The 22,877-nt window shown below is 47.6% G+C and overlaps 2 protein-coding genes across 2 annotated transcripts; one reads left to right on the forward strand and one right to left on the reverse strand.

Annotated features, from left to right (window-relative positions):
- The first annotated feature begins 1,181 nt into the window (after positions 1 to 1,181).
- Positions 1,182 to 2,957, forward strand: LOC120696029 (clavaminate synthase-like protein At3g21360). The gene is made up of 3 exons (XM_039979196.1): positions 1,182 to 1,841; positions 1,928 to 2,181; positions 2,463 to 2,957. Exons 1-3 carry the CDS (start codon positions 1,287 to 1,289, stop codon positions 2,806 to 2,808), a joined length of 1,155 nt encoding a protein of 384 aa, XP_039835130.1. The 5' UTR covers positions 1,182 to 1,286; the 3' UTR covers positions 2,809 to 2,957.
- Positions 2,958 to 15,043: 12,086 nt separating this feature from the next.
- LOC120695288 (UDP-glycosyltransferase 82A1-like) lies at positions 15,044 to 17,873 on the reverse strand. Its single transcript, XM_039978573.1, has 2 exons — positions 17,384 to 17,873; positions 15,044 to 16,078 (listed from the first exon to the last, which is right to left on the reverse strand). The coding sequence occupies exons 1-2, from the start codon at positions 17,871 to 17,873 to the stop codon at positions 15,105 to 15,107; spliced, it is 1,464 nt and encodes a 487-aa protein (XP_039834507.1). The 3' UTR covers positions 15,044 to 15,104.
- Positions 17,874 to 22,877: the final 5,004 nt, after the last annotated feature.

Genomic DNA, 22,877 nt, shown 5'->3' on the forward strand with positions numbered 1-22,877 from the left:
AAATTTCCGGCATCTGCATGGAGACTTAAATCTAGACGAAATAAAAAACGCATTGCACAGTTTGCCTGTAAATCGCGAGACGAATCTAATGAACCTAATTAGGCCGTAATTAGATGCTAAATTGTTACATTAATGCTACAGTAAACAACCTCTAATGATGGATTAATTAGGCTCGTTAGATTCGTCTCGCGATTTACAGACGAGTTCTGTAATTAATTTTGTGATTAGTCTATGTTTAGTACTTCAAATGTAGAAATATGTTTTTTTCAAAAATTTTACGGGAGGCAACTAAACAGGGCCTGGTCGGAGTGAATCAGACATGTCAGATATCTTCCTCCAATTCTTGCTACTTTTTTATCCAAACACATGGCTTTCTCAAGAAGCATTTGGATGTATTATTTAGCAGAGATTGATATAGTATATATATATGCACAAGCAATCTGATTGAGCGTATTGAATAACTAATCTCTAGATTAGCAGGACATAAAAGGAATCTTCAGTAAGCATTCTACAGTTTTCCAATGGAACCTTTGTTTTGGACTATCCAGTGGGGAGTGGCGTCAGGTTTGAACCTGGCTACTTGACTATTGTCATCTTTTCATTATTTCAGCACAAAACTCCAAGCAGAAACATAACAGGGATTACAAGCAACTTGCTTATCGGAGCAGTAGAGTATATATAGCATTAGAATTGATTTATCATTTTAAGTTTCCTGGAACTGTTTCCATACAGTTATATGGGTGTCTTGGTCTTAATATGATAACAACTCATCACAAGTCAAAAAGTTGCTATAGTATGTCTGTGATAGGTGAAGTTTCAGATGGTGAATCCAACAATGTTGTTTAGGTCGCCAAGTGGAAGACTGGAAGGAGGTGTGCCGTCGATTATCGTGAGGCATGTTGCTATTGTTGCCATTCATTTTGCCTCCAAAATTGACCTTCCTTACAACAATTGGCAATTACCAGCGCATCAATTATCGCAAGATTTACTATACCAAACTACCCTTGTTATCTCCACCACCTAGCAATCTTTCTTTGACAGGGATCCCTTCAAATTATGTGTCACTTTCTGAACTCCAAAATCTAGAGAGTTCTACAATAGTTCTGGACTGCCCGAATCCCTTGCCTACAAATACCAACATTGTTCTTCCACTATGTTTCAACCACAGGGCCGGAAAATCAAGCTACTTAGTTAACCCTTTTATAACCCAGAGCCTAGCTAGAGACCTAGAATTATACTTACTACTGGTTACAATACACAGGATAAACAAGGAACAATAGATCACCATGGAGGGCGCTTCAAAAGATGATGTGTTCATCGTCGACGAATGCAAGGATCAAAGGAAAGAAAGCGGAAGCAACGAAGACTATGCAGCTCTCATGGCTGCCCTGAATGCCAACAGGGAGTGGCTGCAAGCCAAGGTCTCCATCAACAACGCGCTCGCCATGGATGGCGGCGCCTCCCAGTCCCAGCCGCAGCCCAGCGATTTCTTCAGCGTCGGCGAGTGCGAGGGGCAGAGGACCATCGACGGCGAGCAGGTGCCGCTGGTCCTGACCCCCTCGGCGGCCGGCAAAGATCACGCGAGACACGAGGCTCTCGCCGCCGCGCTGAGGGCCAACCGGGGGTGGCTGGAGGGCAAGGTCGTCGCCAACAGCGCCGTCCTGCTGCGCGGCTTCGACGTCCGCGACGCCGCGGAGTTCGACGCCGTCGTGGAGGCCATGGGGTGGCCGGACATCCGGTACGTCGGCCCGGCGCCGCGCACCCACGTCCACGGCCGCGTCTGGACGGCCAATGAGGGGCCCCTCGAGCAGTTCGTCTACTTCCATCACGAGATGGTGCTGGTGCGTATTAATTCTTAATTACTTGCTGTGGATCCTCGTGGATTATTATTCCTGCTGTTACTTTTGGAATTAATGATGTGCATTAGATCAAGGAGTTTCCCGAGAAGATTGTGCTGTTCTGCGAGGTGCCGCCGCCGGAGGGCGGGGAGACACCGTTCGTGCCGAGCTTCCGGGTGACGGAGCGGGCGCTGGAGGAGTTCCCGGAGATGGTGGAGGAGCTGGACGCCAAGGGGCTCCGGTACACGCTGACGGCGCTGAGCAAGAACGACACCAAGTCCATGAGGGGCCGAGGATGGGAGGACGCCTTCGGCACCTCGGACAAGGCAGAGGCAGAGAAGAGGTAAACAAGTACATCGTCAACTTATTTTTTTTTCGCGATCACGCCTAGCCATTAGCAAGTTTTTTTATTAAGAAGAAAGTAGTTTATAATATAATCTTGATGTGGCCAAACTGAGCTTAACCAATACAAGAGCACAAAAAATTAAAAACAAAAACACAAAACATCATCAACTTGTTGCCTTTTAGTTTTTCTGTTACACTCTCTAGCTACTCCTAGTCCTAGAGTTACTAGCTACTCACTATCTGACAAGTTTCTATTATTGCTCTTGACAACTCGTGCAGAGCCAAAGCGCTAGGCATGGAGCTTGAGTGGCTCCCTGACGGAAGCGTCAAGACGATCCTGGGACCGCGCACGCTGACACGGGTCTTCCCGGGGCGCCGGGGCCGGAGGATGTGGTTCAACACGGTGGTGGGGATGCACGGGAAGGAGGAGAGCTCCGCCACAGCGGCGGACGGCGGCGAGATCCCGGCAAGCTTTGTCCAGCGGATCGGGGAGATCATCGAGGAGGAGAGCCTCCAGTTCCGGTGGCGCAGGGGCGACATCCTCATCCTCGACAACCTCGCCACGCTCCACGCGCGGCGCCCGTCGTTGCCGCCCAGGAGGATCCTCGTCGCTACGTGCAAATGAGGACGACGTCTATTGTGTCAATTACTACTAGTCCCGGTCTTTGTATCATGACACATCTGGCTGTTCATTACTACACCAAAGAACGAACTTCGTTGTAGATCGAGTCAGTCTGCACTCTACAAGTAACAAAACACAGAATACCCCATATTTAACAATTACTACTAGTTTTCATTGTCGTGTATTATTGTTGCTCATCAATTACTCAAATGGATTTTCTTTTTTTTTCCAAAACACGCTGGCCATCTTATATAGTATAACTTTGTATTTTAAGAAAAAAATGAATCAGTAAAGACAAAAAAAACATGGTTAAAATGGGAAGTGTAATCAAATCTAACAAGTTGACGATCAAGTTTGATGTCTTTGCACCAAACCAGCAATAAGGCAATCTGGAAGTGGTAAATTGCTTGTGAGGCAAGAAGAATCAGAGAGGAAAGGTGAATGAACCAAGGTGGGAAGAAAGAACCAGGACCGAGCGCTAGCTCTGTTGTGGGATGGGCTGCTCGCGGGTTCGATCCCTGGGTCGAATACTGTTTGCCTCACCGGGGTTATTTTCCTTGCACTGTAGGTGTTGCAAGGGCGGCGGAGCCCGTCGTTGGAGCCATCGGTGTCAGCTCTACAGAACACCGGTGTCAGCTCTTTTTGTGAATAGTGTAGAACAATAATTCACTACTGCTTTGCAGCCAGCCGTCGGTGTGACATCGACAAGTACACGTAGCTCCGCCCTGAGGTGTTGTGACTCCCGATCTCTCCTTAGCGTGTGTAGGAGAGTATGGAGTGCGTGGTGTGAAGAAAAAAGGTGTAACAAAAATAAAGAACCATATACTACAGAAGCAGAACCATGAGAAGATCGATCATTGCCACTGAAGAAAAGGACAAAATGTATAGTGTGATCAAAGAAAGACGCTGCGGTCACCCGTGCCTCACTCTCAAAATCCATTGGTGTCATTTTTAAGATAGGGAGGTGTGTGTGTGTGGTGTGTGTGTGTATATATATATACATGTATATATATATATATGTATATATATGTATGTATATGTATGTATATATATGTATATGTATGTGTATATATGTATGTATATATGTATGTCTATATATTTATATGTATATATATATATATGCTATTCTACACCCTAGGTGTAGAGTAGCATTCTACACTCAGCCCCCTAAACCAACCAACCAGCCCAAACAGCCCCGTAACCCAGCGCCGAACCGGCCTGGCCGAGGCCCACCACCCACCCGTTCCAATTAACCCCCCGCCCCAACCAGCCCACACAGCCCCGTCACCACCCACCCCACACACCCTTCCCGATTCAAATCAACACGGCGTCCGCTCGCGAGTGGGGAGGGAGCGCGGCAGCCGCTAGCCGGATGGGCGCGGCGGTGGTGGCGCCGTCGAGCAATGTGGCACGGCGGCTGCGGCGGCGTCGAGTAATGTGGCGCGGAAGCTGCGCGCAGTCGAGCGGCGTGGCGTTGACCATCTGCTGTTGGTCATGCACAAGCAGGAGCAGAGGGAGAAACAGAGGTGAGACTCACACCATCCTCCCCTCACCATCCCATTCGTAGTTCCCATTTGTGAATCGTGGTTCCCACTTGTGAATTTTTTGGAGGCTAGTTCACAGATTTTTTGTGTTGTATTTCTAATGTTGAATTGAAAAAAATCATGTGTACCATGCAAGCAGGCGATTACTGAATGCTCAAGTGCATTGTATTGAGCCGTAGGCTGTATTGTGTTTGGTTAGTCAGAGCATTGGAAGGCCACTACCTTTTTTTTTACCTTTTTTTAGTACCATTGAGTCTATTAGTAGTGTAGTAGATATTGTTCCCTCTTCTCTCCCTTCAGTAATAGGGTTTAAGCTGCGGGAATCGATCCACAAGCCTCTTGCAAACTTCAAAAATCTAATGTGTGACCCCCCACAAAAGAAGCTTTCTGAATTACTGCAGTTTACTGACAACTTAGTTCAGTAGTTTGTTTGAACATATTTTAGTTTTAATAATAGGGTAGTTTAAGATATGCGTGTAATTACTGAGGTTTCAGTAATTTCATTTTGTTCAGTAATATAACATTCTTTTGTGTATATCCAGTAACATTTTGAAGGAGCAGCAGTGCAGAGAAATTGAGGTGAAAATCTCATACATGCGCTCCCCCCCTGAAATGTTCTAATCCTACTGCGCTCCTGTGATTTTTTTTGTTTGTGGGCATGTAGTTCATGGATTGTGCATTTTTTCCTATAGGATGTGCTTCATGCATCATGTGGTGGTAGTGTGGCTAAAATTAAATTCCCATGGCCGGCGACTGCTGAACTCATGCATTTTTACTGATGAGTGAGCATTTTTGTAGGTTTTAGCAATAGTTTAGTGGGCTACGGCAATTCCTTTTCAATAATTATTTTCAGTGATCCATCATATTTTATTCAGTAGTTGATCCGCTGAATTATGTAATTAAGTAGTCCTATTACTTTGACAACTTTGAGATATTCGGTTATTCAGTAATCATATACCACCATCGGTAATTCAGTATTTCGGTGATTCGGTAATCATGTAATCATATATCCAATGTATCGAACCCACCTCCAGTAGTTTTTAATAATTACCGATAGAAATGCAATGTCTACCAACCTTTCTTCGCTTCAATATTTTATTGAGATATTCGTTAATTCAGTAATCATATACCACCATCGGTAATTCAGTATTTTGGTGATTCGGTAATCATGTAATCATATATCCATTGTATCAAACCCACCTCCAGTAATCTAGTAACCCACAATTTTCAGTAACCCACAGCATACAGGTGAATGAGAGGCTAGTTGCAGGGCCTCGTTTGTTTGCAATGAGATCAGAATCATTGCCTGCTTGCATTTTCAGCCAAAATCCTTGTTGTCCAATCTCGGCACTAGCACTTGATTACTCAAAGCTTGGCACTGTGTATGTTGGGTTTTCCACTATAGTCAGTAATGCAGTAATACACCCTGCTACTTGTCAGTTTCAGATATTCGGTATTTCAGTAATCCTGTATCAAAATAATTCATTGATCCAGTAATCATGTAATCCACATGAATCTCAGTAATTTTAAATGTTCATTAGTATTTTTTTTGGACGACACTTCTGTGATTTCAGTAGTATATTTTTTTAGCTTATGCATTCCTTTGAACAAGCAACAATATTTTTTAGCTTATGCATTCCTTTGAACAAGCAACAATATCCCTGCCTATTTGTTCCTTTCCTATTAATCTTAATGGAGACACTGACAACTCCTGCATGTGCTATTTTAGAATTCATATGCACCATCCAATGTCTTGAAGTGCATCCAGTTCATATGAACATACATGTGAAATCAATTTGTTCTTTGCAGAATTTTTGTGCACATTAGCACACAAATGTCTTCAGTAGTTCAGTAATTCTTTATCATACTTCAACAGCCCATCTTCTTCTTTCTGAAATTGACTATAGTTCAGTAATCCTCATTTTTCAATACCTCCAAAGTATTCAATTCTGGGGTTCAACTCTTTAACTACTGATATTGCACATTTAGTACAATGTCTTTCTCAGTAATTATGTTCAGTAATCCAGCAAATTCTCAGTAGTCGATCCAATGTCTTCTGTAATTAATCTTTATTTAGTAATCCATGTTATATAATTCTGAAATAATTTCTGAACCAATACAATTTAGTTGTTCCAAGTAAGAGTAAATATTATGCTTTAGTAGTTTGAGCTATAGCAGTACCACCCCTCTTGTAGTGTTCAGTAGTAAGCTTGTAAAGTTTCAGTAACTTTGTTTTAGTTATTTTTGGATTTGATACTTAGCTAAGCATGTTCACAAAAGAAATTAAGTAGTCCTCTTTTGTCCAGTAACTCCTTAAGCATGCAATTTTGGGTTTGGTAGTTTATCTTTTGTAGAGCTGATGTAGTATATTTAGTAGTCTTCAATTTTTTTCAGTAGCTTAGTTCTTTTCTTCAGTACTCTATTTCCTTCGGTAGCTCTTTTTCTTTGGCAGTTCTTTTGGCCAGTGCTTCTGCTCGATGAGAACAAACTAACACCCAACTCCTGTTGGATACTGGTTGTATTGCCTATTGTAATCGAGAGAAAAATTAGTACTATGTTCGTCTTGTTCTAGTTCTGATGTGGCATATTTAGTAGTCTTCAATTTTTTCAGTAGCTTAGTTTTTTCTCCAGTAATCTATTTCCTTAAGTAGCTCTTTTCCTTCAGCTGTTCTTTTTGGCCATTGCTTACTACTCGATGAGAATGAACTAAATCCGAACTCCCGTTGGATACATGGAGGCGTTGCCTATTGTAACCGAGAAAAAAAATCAGTACTCTGTTCATCTTGTTCTCAGTAATACAAACTTTACTATCATCGTTAGCTATAGGCATGGGGATATTGATGTGCATTCACTATTTTGTTCAGTAATATTTTTCCTTCAGTAATTCACATTTTTTATCTTTTTGTTCACCTTTTTTTAATATACATGTGTTGCTCTTGAAATGCAGCTTCCTTGATCTCAGTATAGGGCACAACTTCTTTACTACATTTGTATCCACAAGCTCAAAAGGCCCATTCTTGCTAAGATTGAAGAACTTGCTTCAGTCTAGCTGCAACCCTGAGGACATGGCACTGCTTGCTAATTTTTTACCTCATCCACATGACGCTGCAAGTATAGAGCTTCTTGAGATGGCTCCAACAAGTGAATAACAAGACACAAACGGCTTGTACAAACCATGCCGACTTCTTGTGCACCATAGGATTTTTTGTCCTTACTTTTTTGTGATTGTGTAATTATAAAATATGTATATACTGTAGATATGCATTACTCACTATTTTTTCACGAATGGATCTAGCAATTCAGTGTTTGGGCTGTCTGGTATTTTTCTCTTGTAGGCCCCCAGTACTTTTCAGCGGAATTGCATCATTACTGGAATACTAAGAGCACATAGATAGAGCATTGACCTAGCATGATCTACCTTGCACAAAAAATGTATCTTTTAGTAACAAAATTACCAAAACAAATAGAGTACTGCCAAAAAAAACAGAGTGCATTTTCAGAAATTCTATGTAGAGCGCATTTTGCTGATACAGATTGAACAAAAGTAAAAACCATGGTATAAACTAAATCACAGCAAAACACACGGAGAAAAGTTAGATCGGGATGTGGAGTAGCTCAATTACTGAAAAAAAAATCGAATGTTTAAGTAACTTTTTGGATCTAGAAAAACTTTCAGTAATTTTTCTACCCCAAACCTACTCATCCTGGTACAGCCTCCATATTGCCTCTAGCCATGGCGGCACTGCTCCCCCACACAAGCAGGTCACACCGGTGCCTACCCGCACCAGCAGCAGGTGCGTGCAGACCGCGCGAGTCACCGCCACCCCGCGGACCCTTGAGAATCCGACTCTCCGAGCATTTAAGCACCTCCTACTGCCATGGCTTAGCTTCCATGAGGCCACCAAGCGCTCGCGCCTGGCTGCTCCTCCACTGCAGTTTGTTGGCCAGCCCGTACCCCGCTAGCCTGCCTTCCCCATGCCGCCGCACCTTGCAGTGGGGTCCGCCCCCATCTGATCTTCGCGTCATCGATGCTGGCCACACCGCCGCTCGCCGCTCGCCGAGCTCCGCTGCAGAAGCTACCGCGAGAACCCCTCGCGCTCACCACTCGCCGCACTCTGTGCGTCTCGCGGCTCGTGGCTCGCCGTCGCAGAAGCTGCCGTGGGAACCCCTCGCACTCACCGCTCGCCGTGCTCCGCGCGTCTCGCGGCTCGCCGTCGCAGAAGCTGCCGCGGGAACGCCTCGTGCTCGCCGCTCGCCATGCTCCACGCGTCTCGCGGCTCGCGCTCGCGACGTGTGATTTCTGGGTGGACGAGGGGGTTGGGCTGGAACAGATGGACGGAAGGTGTAGTTGGGCTGGTGGGATGGCCGTGTAGTTGGTCCGGGTTGCTGAGGGGTGTGTGTTTGGGTTGTTGGGTGGGTGTAAAATAGCGCTATATATATATATATACACACACACACACACACACACATAAATTTTTTCTACACTCGCTTGTAGCTACTCTCATCATTAGTATACCATCATGTGTGTCGTGGTGTGCAAACCCACAGCCGGGTGGCGTAGTGCACCCGCCTAAACCCAGAGGGTGAGTACTCGTGGGGTAGCTAGGATTAGTCCAATCTAGATGCAAGAACACGATGAACACAGTAGGTTTAGAGTGGTTCGGGCCGCCAGAGCGTAATACCCTACGTCCACTGTGTGTTGTATTGCTTGTGCTCTCAAGAGGTTAAGAATGGGATTGTTCGGAGTGAATCCGAGCTTGTGTTGTGTCTGCCTTGGCTTGGCTTGGCTTCACGTACTCCTCACTTTTATATCTCAAGGGAGGAGTGTACATAGCCGTTGGGTCCCCGACAGATGGGCCCAGTGATGTAATATAAAATAACATATTGTACAGACCTTATTCCTGGATTTCTTTGCTTTGCGCGTGGGAATCTTCCGTCCGGCATAGCCATGCCCTGTCTTGTCGAAACGGCGCCAGGGCGTAGCTTGTGGCGTAGCTTGCCGTAGCATGCCGCGTAGCTGAACGGGCCGTGTAGCTTGCGGCGTAGGCGGTATGATGAAAGGGTGCCGTGCCGTCGTATCCATTTAATGCGGCAGATGGGCTCTGCGCGGATGCGGCGCATGAGGCTGCACTGTGTACCTCGGTAATATGCGGTCTATAGTGAGGCCTGACAAAAGCTGCCCCGCGTGCCGCGGCGGCAGAGCATGCCTCAACCACCAGCATTGAATGCGGTGGGTGGGCGAGTCTTCCAGCAGAAAACTCGCGCCCGCGACTGCGCCTGCGGGACACGTGGCGGCTCAGGACCCCTCCCGAGCAGCTAGCTGAGCCGAGAGCTCACGGGGGTCCGGATAGGCACGTGGAGGTCCCGGACCCACCTGCGGGGGTTCGGATCCATGGGCACAAGTGCTGATCATTTCCACCTCTGGGACACGTGGTGACACCGGACCCATCCCCGAGCGGGAAGCGGGTCCGGGACCGTTGGTCCGGTGAGATGCAGTCGGACCCCAAGGGTCCGGCTGCTCAGCTCCTTAGGGCGTAGTTACGGATAACTACGCGAGTTGTGGCATAGTAGGAGTGGGTACCCCAGCTGCAGGGTACCGACAGAGGCCCCCGGGTCCGCCTCGGGAGAGGCAACGAACCCGCAGGTGGGACCACTACTGTGAGCAACTTGGCTGCTTCTGGCACCCAACGGTGCGCGCCGCAAGGGTCTTGTCCTGTGTCGTCCATCCTTTGGGTCACCTGCTGCATCATCACATTTGGACCTGCACATGACTCAGGGTAGATGCTTAGTAGTGTGCCCACGGGTCCCAAATCCTGTTGACTGTGATCCTTTGAGATAGACAACTAGGCTCAGTGAACGGAGCTCGAGGGCCGGCCTTTAGGTTAAGAGAAAGTCTGGACCTCCAGGTTCCCAGTCCTAGGTACTACGGCACTCATTCATAGGAGGTGGTGCGTGCAGGCTTATGGTACGGAACCAGGCTAAGCGGCTACACGGCTCCGGACCTCCCCGGAGAATGAGTGCGCTTCCCTAAACCTGCAAGTTCCCAGGGGGTCCAAACCCCTCTCTTCCATGAGGGGTCTCGAGCTAAGTCACTAGCTAGCCAATTCAATTCAGACCACAATCACCGCACAAGAGTAAGAAACCACGTGGGGGTTAGCGCAAACAGAATGCGTAGATTGAAATTGGAATGTAACATCCTTAGAGGCGAACTGAGAATAAACTTTTCCTTTATAACTAGATGTACATGAGATGTGCGATGTAAGCCAAAACACGGGTTTATGAGGCCGGAACTGTCCGGACCTCCGGGCTCCCAGTCTTAGGTACTACGGTACTCGCCCTAGGGAGGTAGAGCATGCAAGCTTAGGGTACGGAACCAGGCCAAGCGGCTACACGGCTCCGGACCTCCCCGGAGGGTGAGTACGCTTCCCTGAACCTGGTTCGTAGAGGTCCGGACCCCTCCACGGGGGAGGCTCACCGGACTGGACCACACAGAAGTACTACCTAGTTACAAAGGAAAATGTTTTATTCCCTGCTGGATCTCTAAGGGTAGGACTTACAAAGATGTAGAGTCGGAGGTGCGACCGGAATCGGCTTAACATCGGAGAGAGCCACCAGAGTCGGCTTAGTGCGACCGGGGTGGGCTTTCCGCCGGAGCAGGCTTCCTCACATGAGTGAGGTATGCTGCGAGTGGGATTTGTTGAAGCTGTGCTCCCCCCAGACCTGCTTGATGACGAGCTAGGAGAGCATGACCCGCTGTCGCCATCCTGCTGATGCGGACGCTTGCCGCGCGAGTTCTGGCCCCCGGACGCTCGCCACCTGAAACATGGCGATGCCGAGCCGATGATCAAGCGAAAGCCAAGCAGCCCCTACCTGGCGCGCCAAATGTCGTGGTGTGCAAACCCACAGCTGGGTGGTGTAGTGCACCCGCCTAAACCCAGAGGGTGAGTACTCGGGGGTATATAGGATTAGTCCAATCTAGATGCAAGAACACGATGAACACAGTAGGTTTAGAGTGGTTCGGGCCGTCGGAGCATAATACCCTACGTCCACTGTGTGTTGTATTGCTTGTGCTCTCAAGAGGTTGAGAACGGGATTGTTCGGAGTGAATCCGAGCTTGTGTTGTGTCTGCCTTGGTTTGGCTTGGCTTCACGTACTCCTCCCTTTTATATCTCAAGATGCATCTGCTAGTTTGCAATGTTGTGAAGAAGCTTCTTATTGAATTTTTATGGCATTGTACAGGTACAAGTATTGGAAAAACACAGTGCAAATATTGGAAAAACACATTTTATTAATGGTAATGACTTTTTTGCAGCTAGGCCGTATTGTTGTTGATTGAAACGGCGGCTACATCCACCATCATTTCCACCATCCCAACAAAGCATTTATTAATACTGGTAGCCCCATCCCCACCGCCCCACCCACCAACGCTTCCTCCATTCCCTACCCCTTCTTCGGCGGACCCGGCTCAAGCCTGCGCCCCGCCGCTGGCCCTTGCCTCGATGCCACCAGGCGCGGCTCTGGGCCTATGCGGGAGGGGCGACCGCCTAGGGCCCACGGCCGAGGGGGGACCAGGATCAAATATGTACTATACAACATCGATACACATGAGTATAGGCCCAACAACAACTGGCTGCAGATGGCTTGGCTCGGCATATGGAAAAGAAAGCGTCGAGTCATCCATCCGTCGTCGTGTCGCTTCGCATCGCAGACTTCGTGCTCCTGCCTTTTTTTGGCTTCCGCCGCCCGCCCCCCCCCCCCCCCCCCCCCCCCGGCGTCCGTCGGACCGTCCGGCGACGCTGGTGTCTGGCTGTCCGGTGATCGCCTGCTGCCGGCCTGCCTTGAATCGTGACGCATTGTCTCATCCCCTCCATGCCGCAGCAACCTTTTGCAATCAGCAACAGCAAATCGTCGGTGAGTAACTATAACTAATCTAATAATCTGTTACTTTGTGACTATCAGACTCTGTTAGATACTTAGATTTCTAGGTTTAAACTTCTAACTTTACTGATTATTTTCCTTTACAATTTAGGTGTTAGAATGTTACCTAAGAAGCATTTGTCGGGATAATGTTATATTACAATTTAGGTTTAAACCTCTAATGTTCTAATTTTCTTATTATTTATTTATAAAGTATTTGAGGTAATTATATTAGCTTTTTTATGTTCTTTTAGTTTGTATATACTATCAATAATGTTCTTCACAAATTAAATATATATTATTAGTATTAATATCTTTTTTATCATGTAACAAATAAAGAAAATATTTAGACTAAAGAGCCCATAGCGTCTGGTTCGCTCTAGGGCCTCGAATTCATAGAGCCGGCCATGGACGCCACCACTGCTTCTCACCTCCATCTCGCCGAGGTCGCCGGCGAGGAAGACGACACCACCGACATCCCCAAGGATCTCCTCGCCCTCATCTTTGGCCTCTTCGGGAGATCCGATGCAAGCCCTTGCTGCAACACCGCCGCAAATCCTCGCCTTCACCACCGAGGCAGCGTGCGGGGAGGACCATATCGCCGACCTTGCCAAGGAATTCCTCGCCCTCGTCTTCGGCCTCCTCAGCTCCGACGACCGCAAGCGCTCCTCTATCGGCTTCCGTCGCTGCTCGTCATCAAGGTCACCTTCCACCTCCGCCTCGCACTCGACGCCCGGGGCGCCGCTTCTTGCCGGTGAAGCACTGCCTCACTTCCCCCTCTTCCCGGCAACGCCTCTCCGACGCGTCCTCCTTGAGCAGGCTTGGTGGGGATCTTATGCAAGTGCGGCAGTTGTGTGTGGATCTGGGAGGCGCGAGATCCTCTCATGGTGTCCAAGCGCGGACCACGGGAGGCGGTTCGAACTGAACCGCAGACGAGGGTTCGAGTGCGGCTCCTTCCAGCGCAGATCCGACGGAGCGTGCGGACCGAGGTGGTGCGAGCAGATCCGGAGGGCGTGCAGCGACTTCCACGACTGCTGGCTCATCCCTAGGCGACGCGGGTCCATGGAGGCCTCGCGTGCGACCTCTTCCACATCTCTAGTTAAACATATTTTATGTCTCCAGGCAAAAAAACATGTTAAGATATGGCTAATCTACGGCCAATCGTAATTTAGACCGGCCATACTATTTTTAGAATAGTACAAAAGGAAGCACATTTCTAGGCGTCCCCAGTGCTACACGCACGCTAACAAAAAGGCTCATTGGCCTGGAAGGACCCACAAAATTGGAAAAAAAATGGCTCCCCAGCCACACAAATTGGACGATGGGAGGACAAACTCAGGTGGAAAATCACAGCCCAAAGAGCAAAAACAAGATTGATGCAATAAACCAAGATTTGTACACACAAGATGGATGCAGACCATGCAAACAGTTTTATCTCCCCGGTCCTTATTCCTTTCCTGCTGGATACCTGCAGTGAGACACAAATAACTAGGATCTTTTTTCGATATGAGGATTACCCCATTTCCATTCCAACAAAATTCTGAAGTTCCAAACAGAAGAGGGAGAGATGATAACAGAACAGGGGGGAGGGGGAGCAGAGCAATGGCTAGCTTGATTGAGGTTAGACCATACAGTTATTAATCCAGGATTCCCAGGCTTACAAAAAATATCCTCCCAAGCGTTCGAGTGCTAACAAACAAGATTTAAATGGCCACCACCTTCTGAACTAGTTCAAAGACTCGTTTCCAACGCCTAGTCGATCACCGGCTTCAGCTTCACTCGTCATCCTCCGGAGCTGCGTCTTCTGGTGCGGGAAGCATCCTGACGGTAGTCGTGGTTGACGGTTGACGCGCCGTCACTCTGTGAGCATAAGCCAGCAGCGCCTGCACTCCTTCAAGGATCCTCCCCTGCGTCTCCTGATTTCCTGCCTAACAAGTAAAAAATGAACCAATATGGATTATGATATCACTCGGACTTTTGATTATTTTCTTGTCAAAACACGCCTTATTTTGGCTTTTCCAAATGGCCTAGCATATAGCTGCGCAGCCACAGGTATAAAATGCATTTCCCCCTAGAAGCCATTTTGAGATCCAGCTCCTATATTGCCTTATATTTCTCGGTATGTCCCTTGCACCAAGGCACATGCCAACAATCCCCCAAATTGTTTTGGCAATGGAGCATTGGAAGAAGAGGTGGTCTATTGATTCGTCCTCTTCCTCTTGACAGAAGTAGCACGAAGGAGACCCCACCCAATGTTTTTTGATGAGATTATCCTTCATTAGAATAGCATTGTTCTCAACTAGCCACAGGAAAATCTTAATTTTATAAGGAATCCTCGCTTTCCAAGTGTATTTAAAACTCCTACCAGTCCCCCCTTTTGTTTCTTGACAAATAACTAAGATCTATCTAATAACCTTTTTAATTTATTTATTTACGCCTCTAGGAATATTTCTACTCTTTCATAGTAACAAGTAAAAATTGCACATACAGAGGAAATTCGACTAGAGCATGGCCAAAAACGTACCAGTTGTATCTCTGCCAGATGGGCTATGTCCAAATTACAAGATATTGTTGGTTTTCCACGCCAAACCATAGAGCAAAGATGTAGTTTATCTCAAGAGGAACAAAATAAATAGCACAACTAAGGGGAAAGACAGCTTATGGAAGTTGTTGACCATACATCTAGTTATAGAGGTGCCTCAACTTTAAGGGTCTGCTGGTGCTGGGCACATATGGATTACATGGCAAGCAAAACAATACATATAGGGGCCGGGCATTATTATCAACTTAAATCAAAATGGACTCCAAGATAAAACTCTGGGGATATTTGGACCATCATTATTTGTTTTGTGGTGTTACTTGATCTCCTCTGATGTCTTCATCTGGCTGATTGTTCTTGATTCTCCCCATGAACAAGCTGAGGCTCCTCTTGGCAACACACATTGCCTCACCAACAGTGATTGTTTCTCTCAATTTGTTTACCATTTGCCGCAAATGCCTTCCCTCTTGGTCTTCCATGACTCTTCCGATGCAATCTTTCACATCGCTCTGGTCACTGCTAACCAGCGCAATTCCAACCTCCCACATGTGAACTATGTATGCGCAGTTGATGAAATGGTCTGAGGAGATTGGGTAGCATATCATGGGAACCCCATGGCGCACAGCTTCCAGCACCGAGTTCCAGCCACAGTGGGTGATGTAGCACCCCACCGCCTTGTGCTTGAGAATGTCATCCTGTGGTGCCCATGAGACAATCTTGCCTCGGCAGGCGACCTTCTCCATGTACCGGTCAGGAAGGCCTGCTCTCCATGATGGGTGGTTCTTGAGAGCCCACAAGAATGGGCGTTCTGAGGCCTCCAAACCATGTGCGAGTCCGCTTATTTTCTCAGGTCCGATAGGTGCAGCCCAGCTTCCAAATGAAACATAGATCACTGACCCAACACTCTGCTTGTCTAACCAGTCGGTGCATGTCTGGTCGGTCTGCCACATTGTAGTCGTCTTCTTGCAGCCGTCGTCGAACAATAACGGCCCAACCGGGAGGATTTCCTGACCCTGTGGAGGATCATACAGGTCAGAGTCACCGCCTTCACCGTGCAAGGAGTTGATAAGGATGGAGCGGATGCTTTTCACATGATTTACTATTTGTAACCAGAAGGCTAATCTTGATTCCTGGGATACTGCGCTACTGCTGATGAGCCATGGAAGATCTTTGAATCTCAGCTTTAACTTTGCGGGCAATATTTGGAAATCTGCAATGTTCTGGTGTATGTTACAATGGCTGCCATCAATCTGATCAGCTGATACTATGGTACCTTCATGTTTATTGTAAGGGCAATCAGTTAGCATGTATGAAAGCACAAAAAACAAAAGAATCATACACAAGCTGGCTCATTAAACCCTGACATCATCGTCGGTAAATACCACAAAGGATGGCGGATCGAAGCAGAAATAATGATACTGATCCCATGAGAAGAAGTGGAATCAAACTTTAATGTTTTTGGTGAAAACAGAATAAAGAAAAAGTGTTTGTTTCCCATGTAGCAACTCTTATGTATAGAGGGCCAGATGGGCGGCCGTGCTCAACACGGCACTAACCCGATTGGGCACGGCACGACGAGACACGATCAGCGAATCGTGCTGCGCCGCCGCTGCGGCCCAGGCACGACATGAAGAGCGTTTGGTCGTGCCATGCAAGCATGATGGCACGGTCGGCCCGAGCGTGTCGATCGTGTCGCCCCATGCTCGTCGCCCACCCTTGTGCGTCGTCACTACCGGCTGGCTCCGCGCGTTGTCGTTGCCGGTCGCCGTCCGTGCCCACCGGCTGACCCCGTGCACGCCAGGCACCGCTTGCTGGCTGTCCCTAGCCCGTGGCTCCGCGCCTGTTGGCCGCCATTGCTAGCCGGCCCTCCTTTACCTGCCGGCTGCTGCTTTTCGGTCGGCCAGAGAGAGAGAGAGAGAGAGAGAGAGAGAGAGAGAGAGAGGGAGGGAGGGAGGGAGAGTGTGACGGCTGGGTGGAGTGGAGAAGCGAGGGAGAGATCGGGATTAGAGATTTAGGGTTGGCTGGGGAAGTATGGGCCAGAGAGAGAGAGAGAGAGAGAGAGAGGGAGGGAGGGAGGGAGAGTGTGACGGCTGGGTGGAGTGGAGAAGCGAGGGAGAGATCGGGATTAGAGATTTAGGGTTGGCTGGGGAAGTATGGGCCATTAACGGGCCAAATTGTGTAGGTACAAAATTAGTGGTGCCTGATCGGGTTAGTCAGTTAGTCGTGTCATGTTCGGGCCGGCACTATGGTCGAGGTCTTGGTCCAAACACTAACCTTTCCTTTGGTCGGGTCGGTACTAACCCTATCGTTCGTGGATCAGGCTGGGTTAGAGTCGGGTTTTTTCGTGTCGTGCCTCGTGCGGCCCACTAGACCCAGCCCATTTGGCTTCTATGCTCTTATTAATGTATTTAAGAGTTTTACGATGTACAGGCTGATTGCTGACAACTGTTTCAACAAAATAAAAGGAAAACATGATTGATACCTGAATAGACAAATGCATGAACTAATTAAATATACACAAGAACCGAAGGGACGGCATAAAAAGAAGTATTTGGGCGTGCAATCTCTGAAGGCGTACCAGATTCTGAAATGAGACCCTTGTCCATAAGCTCCGGGATTACGGCCACGGTGCGGTAGGTTGCCAACATCCCTACCCAGAAGCCGACCACCGGCAGGCCGAGGTGCGCGGCCACGGGTATCGCCCACGACGCCAAGAGGTCGACAACTAGGCAAGAGACGACGTCGCGCTCTGCCATCAGCATTCCCTCCAGCTGAGCCGGCATGTGGTGCTCCATGGCGTGCAGGAAGCTTGGGGGTCCTGGGGGCTCACCGTCGCCGTCGTCCTCGACGCCGCTGGGTATGGAGGCGAGAGCCACCCCGGGGATGGAGAGCTGGCCCATGCGGCGGTGGATGAAGTCGGGTACGGCGACGGTGACCGAGACGTCGTCGTCGCCCCCATCGTCGTCCACGAGGGTGCGCGCCAGGCGCAGCATCGGGGTGACATGGCCCTGCGCTGGAAATGGAACAAAAATGACGGTGCGGCAGCGCGGGGCCTTGGCGGCGGCCATGCAATGGCGCCGTTCCATGGAGAGGCCAAAGCCGCTATTGTTTGTGTGGTTTCTAAACAAAAAAAGGGGCGCTACTGTATTTAATTTACAGAGACAGCCATGTACTTGATGTGTCTCGTGTTTTCCTTCCTTCATTCCAAGGCGCCACTAATTAATGTGTTCAATCGTAGTTTAAATTGAAATAAAAAAGGATCAAACTGGATACTTCCATATCGCTAGTCTATCTCAAAGAAAGAGATATACAGACATGTGTATCAAAAGGATACTACTGTATTTTTAGTCTATATTTATACTCTATCAAATATCATATCTGTCGTATAGGAAAGGGATCAATAAGATTATTGTGTCATGAGTGCAATTCATATCTATATTCTATTTATTCAGAGGATGTGGACAATATTCATTTAGATAAAAAGAGATAATCTGCTGCTTTGTTTGCAGAATCCCTGGATATTCTCAAGATATTGTGATCAAGCTAGCTAGAAGCAAAGGCTAAAGGATCCTCCATCCTGCCATATACTTCCAATATTACCTTAACTTCTTCAGCGACGTGACTGTAACCACCGCCTAGCTTGTATTTTTTCCATGGTTATAATCATGTTGGATTTTCTCGAGATATTCTTATCAAGCAAGATAGGAAAGAAATCTTGTATCATACCTATTCAATCTCCATGGATGTAATTATACAAGACCAGGCGGGTGACGCATGTAATAGTTTGGTTTGTGCCGCAAGACATCTAGAGATAAGAGATAAAATCTAGTTGGGGAATTAGGGAAGTTCTTATTGTAATCAAACTAGATATTCTACCTAGTAACTGACTAGGAGATGAACCGTAACCGACATGTAAACCCTAAGGCAAGGTCAATGTGGTCGGCTGAAATGGCAATAAGGGTCTATTTGGCAAAACTCCCGGAACATCTTCTAGACTAATTCTATGAAATGATTCTCTGAAATGAACTAAGGAGCTCGGAGATGAAAAGACTACGTTCTCCTGATTCACTTGCACAAAATTCATTTCATTATAAAGATTATCATGGAAAATTATTGTCAGCTATGGAATCACTTCTTTTTTAGAATTAGCTCCTATAGAGAATTAGAAGCAGGAAAAACTCCACAAAACACTCCCAAAGTGTGGGATACAATGCAAAGGGCACAAACGCCCAGTGGAACACACGGAGAGACAAAAATACTCAGCGCACACAGCGCAGGAGGGAAGCAGAGCAACGTCGCCAAGATCAGGAGCGAAGGGCTCAACGCAACCTCCAAAGCGAATTCGAGCGCGCCGCCGAGCAAGGTTTTCATACCCTGGTGGCTAACGTCATCCATGCGTGAAACGAACATGGCACCATTTATGCCATTTCGAGTGATTTTGGTGATCGAATGACAACACAACACTTGGACTAATATGATTGTTAAGATGATCATTCTCAGGATTTTAGATTCAAGTGATGACAAAGAGAAGCGTAGCAAGGCCCGAAGGGCCGCCCCTACGGGGGTTCCGCATTGAACCGACGGTTCAAAAAGGGGCATCGGTGCATTGGGCGTCCTATGTTCCAGAGACGATGTCAAGAGCCCAGGAGAAGATTCTTCAGCACCGGTTGAACCGGTGACGCATCGGTGCATACCATCGGTGTAATGACGTCAGCACCCAGGAGAAGATTCTTAAGCACCGGATGAACCGGTGATGCATCGGTACAAAGCATCAGTTCAACCGGTGGTCACTGTGTCAGCTGACAGAAGCTCAACGGCTACTTCGGGTTATGAGTGACCGGATGAACCGACGCTACCCCTGCCAGAGGCATCGGTTCATCCGATGGTACGCAGATTTTTTTGCTGACCGTTGGAGCAACGGCTACAAGACTTGGTGGCCTATATATACGCCTCACCCCGGCCATTTGAAGATTGCTGGAGTTGCTGGACATCCCACACACACCCAAGAACATCTCCAAGCCATACAAAAGCATCAAGATCATATCCTTAGCCCTTAGCACACTTTGAGAGTGTTTGTGTAAAGGTTAGCTCTTAGTGAGTGTGATTGCAAGGCTTTGAGCCTTTGTGCTGTGGTTCTCTAGTGAACCAAAATGAGAGATTGGTGCGCCGGCACCTTGGAGCGTGAAGCTCTCCGGCAACGTCATCGACCCTCCGACTTGGTGTGCAGCGGCGATGACACTTTGTGCGGGGGACGTGGAGACCCCCATCCTTTGTGGAGAAGCTCCTTAGTGGAACCCGGGGCCAAGGTGATCGTGTTCACGGAAGAGACTTGGTGGCCGAGTAGCAATACTCTTAGTGAGTGCTACAACAACGTGGATGTAGGTGTGCCTTTGTGGCTAACCGAACCACGGGATAAACACCAGCGTCAAGAGTTTGCTATTTCCTATCCCGCTCTTTAAGCTTCCGCATTTCATACTAGCAATTTGTGTGCCTTTACTTTCATAGAATAGTTTCTTGATAGGAAAGGCTATATGTTGCTAAACTCTTTTGGGATAGGAGTTTCACACTAGAACTACCTAGTTGCACATCTAGATAGCATGTTTTAGTTTAAGTTTCGTGCAAACTAGTTGGAGCCATAGGTCTAAGTTTTTATTAGTGCCTAATTCACCCCTCCCCCTCTTAGGCTAGAGCACCCGATCACTTTCAATGCGGTGTCCCTCCTGGGACATATCCAGGATCCAGCAGTACAACAGTACAACAGAGTGTACGATTACTCCAACATGTCTGCGTTCAGTTGAATGAAAAAGACAAGATGACATCGCTCTCAATAAGCCAAGGTCAAGGGGCCACCAGCCAAACACCCAGAGGGAGACCAAGACGACGAGAAGGAACCAGCCAAAATGATGCCATCGCCCAGGCACCACCCAACATCACCAGATGGCCCCAGTGAACCCAGGTGCAGTTCAGCAACCACCAGCACCAGCCCATTCAGCTATCGGAGGATGCAGGGGCAACCAATCTCGACAGCAACCTCTCGTGCCCCCGGCCAACAACTGGCGCCTCCAAGATGCCCCGACGGGAGAACTCCGCAACTACATGGCCATAGGTGGTGACGCATGGAACATCATCAAAGCCCATCAAGAGGCACGAGCCGCTTAGGAAGGATATCGTGTCCCAAATGACGGCGACTGATTCCCCGCTTTTCACCCATGAGATTGGTTTGCACGTCTACCCCGAAAGCTTCAATCCAGTCAGCTTCATCAAATACGATGGCAAGACACCCCCACAACAATGGCTCAGGGTCTACTCACAAGCCATGAAACTCATAATATTCCTTTTTCTACACACAAGTTAAAGGATTGTGCAATTACCGTGAGACAACTTAAAACACAATCCATTTTAGGATTTGTCTATTAAACCATCTCAAGATTAACTGGCAATGCATGAGACCGCCTATTAGACAGTACCAATGTACTTGTCTTGAGCGGCTATTAATCTCTTATTGATAAGCCTATCCCACCGCATATTGACTATTTCAATTTCCTAAAGTGTTTGTGGATCCTAGATGCCTACATTTGAGGGCCTGAACCAAAATCTTGCATGCAACTATTAGGGGGTGATTGGTTTCCTTCTCAGCTAGCCTTGCTCGTATCTAGGAGCCAGGCTCCCACTGGCCTGGCTCTGCAGATATAGTAATAGCTTGTTTGGTTGCATGTATTCATCCAGCCAGGCTATAAATAGATGTTGTTTGGGTGCCCACACGAAACATGTCGTGTGAGAGGAAATATTATAAACAAGTATCATTGTAAAGTTTATTTTGTATTTTTATAGTTCATAATTTACATTGTTAACCATTAATCATCTTTAGAAAATACTAATATTAGTTAATATACATTAATCACCTGCTTAATACCATCATTAGACGGTGGCCACTTGCATCCGGAGAGCCTGGCCCGTGGGACACAGACTTCATTCTTGTTTCCCGCCAGCCATGCTCCTTGGCGCTTCTTGCATGTGCAGAGCCTAGCTCAGGTCGGTCTCCAGGCAACCAAACACCTGCAGGCTGCATCGGGAGGGCCTGGCTGAGCCCTGATACACCCAACCAATCAGCCTCTTAGAGTATATGGTAGAGAGCCAATAGGATGCGGCTGTTATGGTAGGATATAATTAGTTTCCATCTCTATGTCTATGATTGCTTGAGATCTTGCGCAAAACTAATTCTGTGGGTAAGCGATGGTTTCAAAAGGCACGGTCGAATCTACCGCCCGTAGAGCTAATTCACATGGCAGGTCCCGCAGAGCTGGTCCAACATTATGTCCTCCCGACCTTATCCAGGGAACCAACCTTCTCCTTTCCTTTTCCCCGTTTCCCTTCTCTTCCTCTCTGTTTCCTTTTCTCTTCCTCTCTCTCTTCTCTATACTAGATCCTGAGATTCACGACGCAAAGCGAGGAGGCGCAAAGCTCCGCAAGAGGAGTCGTGCGGTAGAGCCCGCAGGGAGCGAAGAGGCACTGATCTCCCACGGTGAGCAAGGGCGCGCGGCCCGGCAGCTGGAACTGCCACGGTGGGCGGGGGCGCACGGCCCGACGAGGTCGAAGTCCCTAGCGATGGAGAGCGGCACGACCCGGAGGAATGGCCAGAGCTCATTCAAAAAATATTTGTATTTATCTTTAAGTAAAAATAATATATAATGAAAAAACTAGCTACCCACGCTATTTGCGCAGGACACCTTGCTAGTTACTGTTATTCTCCTGTCTTAAAAGGCCTTCCATAATAATCTTGTCCCCACTTGCTAGAATGATAAGATAAGGGACCAATTGGGTTTGGTTATGAGTGCGATTAACACGTGCACTCATACCCGTTTTGCACTACTCCAAACTTAAGCAGGGATTAGACTTGCAAGATCCTATAATGCAAAATCTATCAAGTGCTTGATAAAGTTTTGCACAAATGAATAAATTTAGGTTCAATAATAGCATTATATTATGCTGGCAAATACAGTCTTCATTCACAGCTTTAAATCACAGTATTGAGCTCAAAGTCTTAAACAGCAAGATACAAGCACAACAGAGTA

This window comes from Panicum virgatum, chromosome 2K (assembly GCF_016808335.1).
Source record: "Panicum virgatum strain AP13 chromosome 2K, P.virgatum_v5, whole genome shotgun sequence".
NCBI classification, from domain to species: Eukaryota; Viridiplantae; Streptophyta; class Magnoliopsida; order Poales; family Poaceae; genus Panicum; species Panicum virgatum.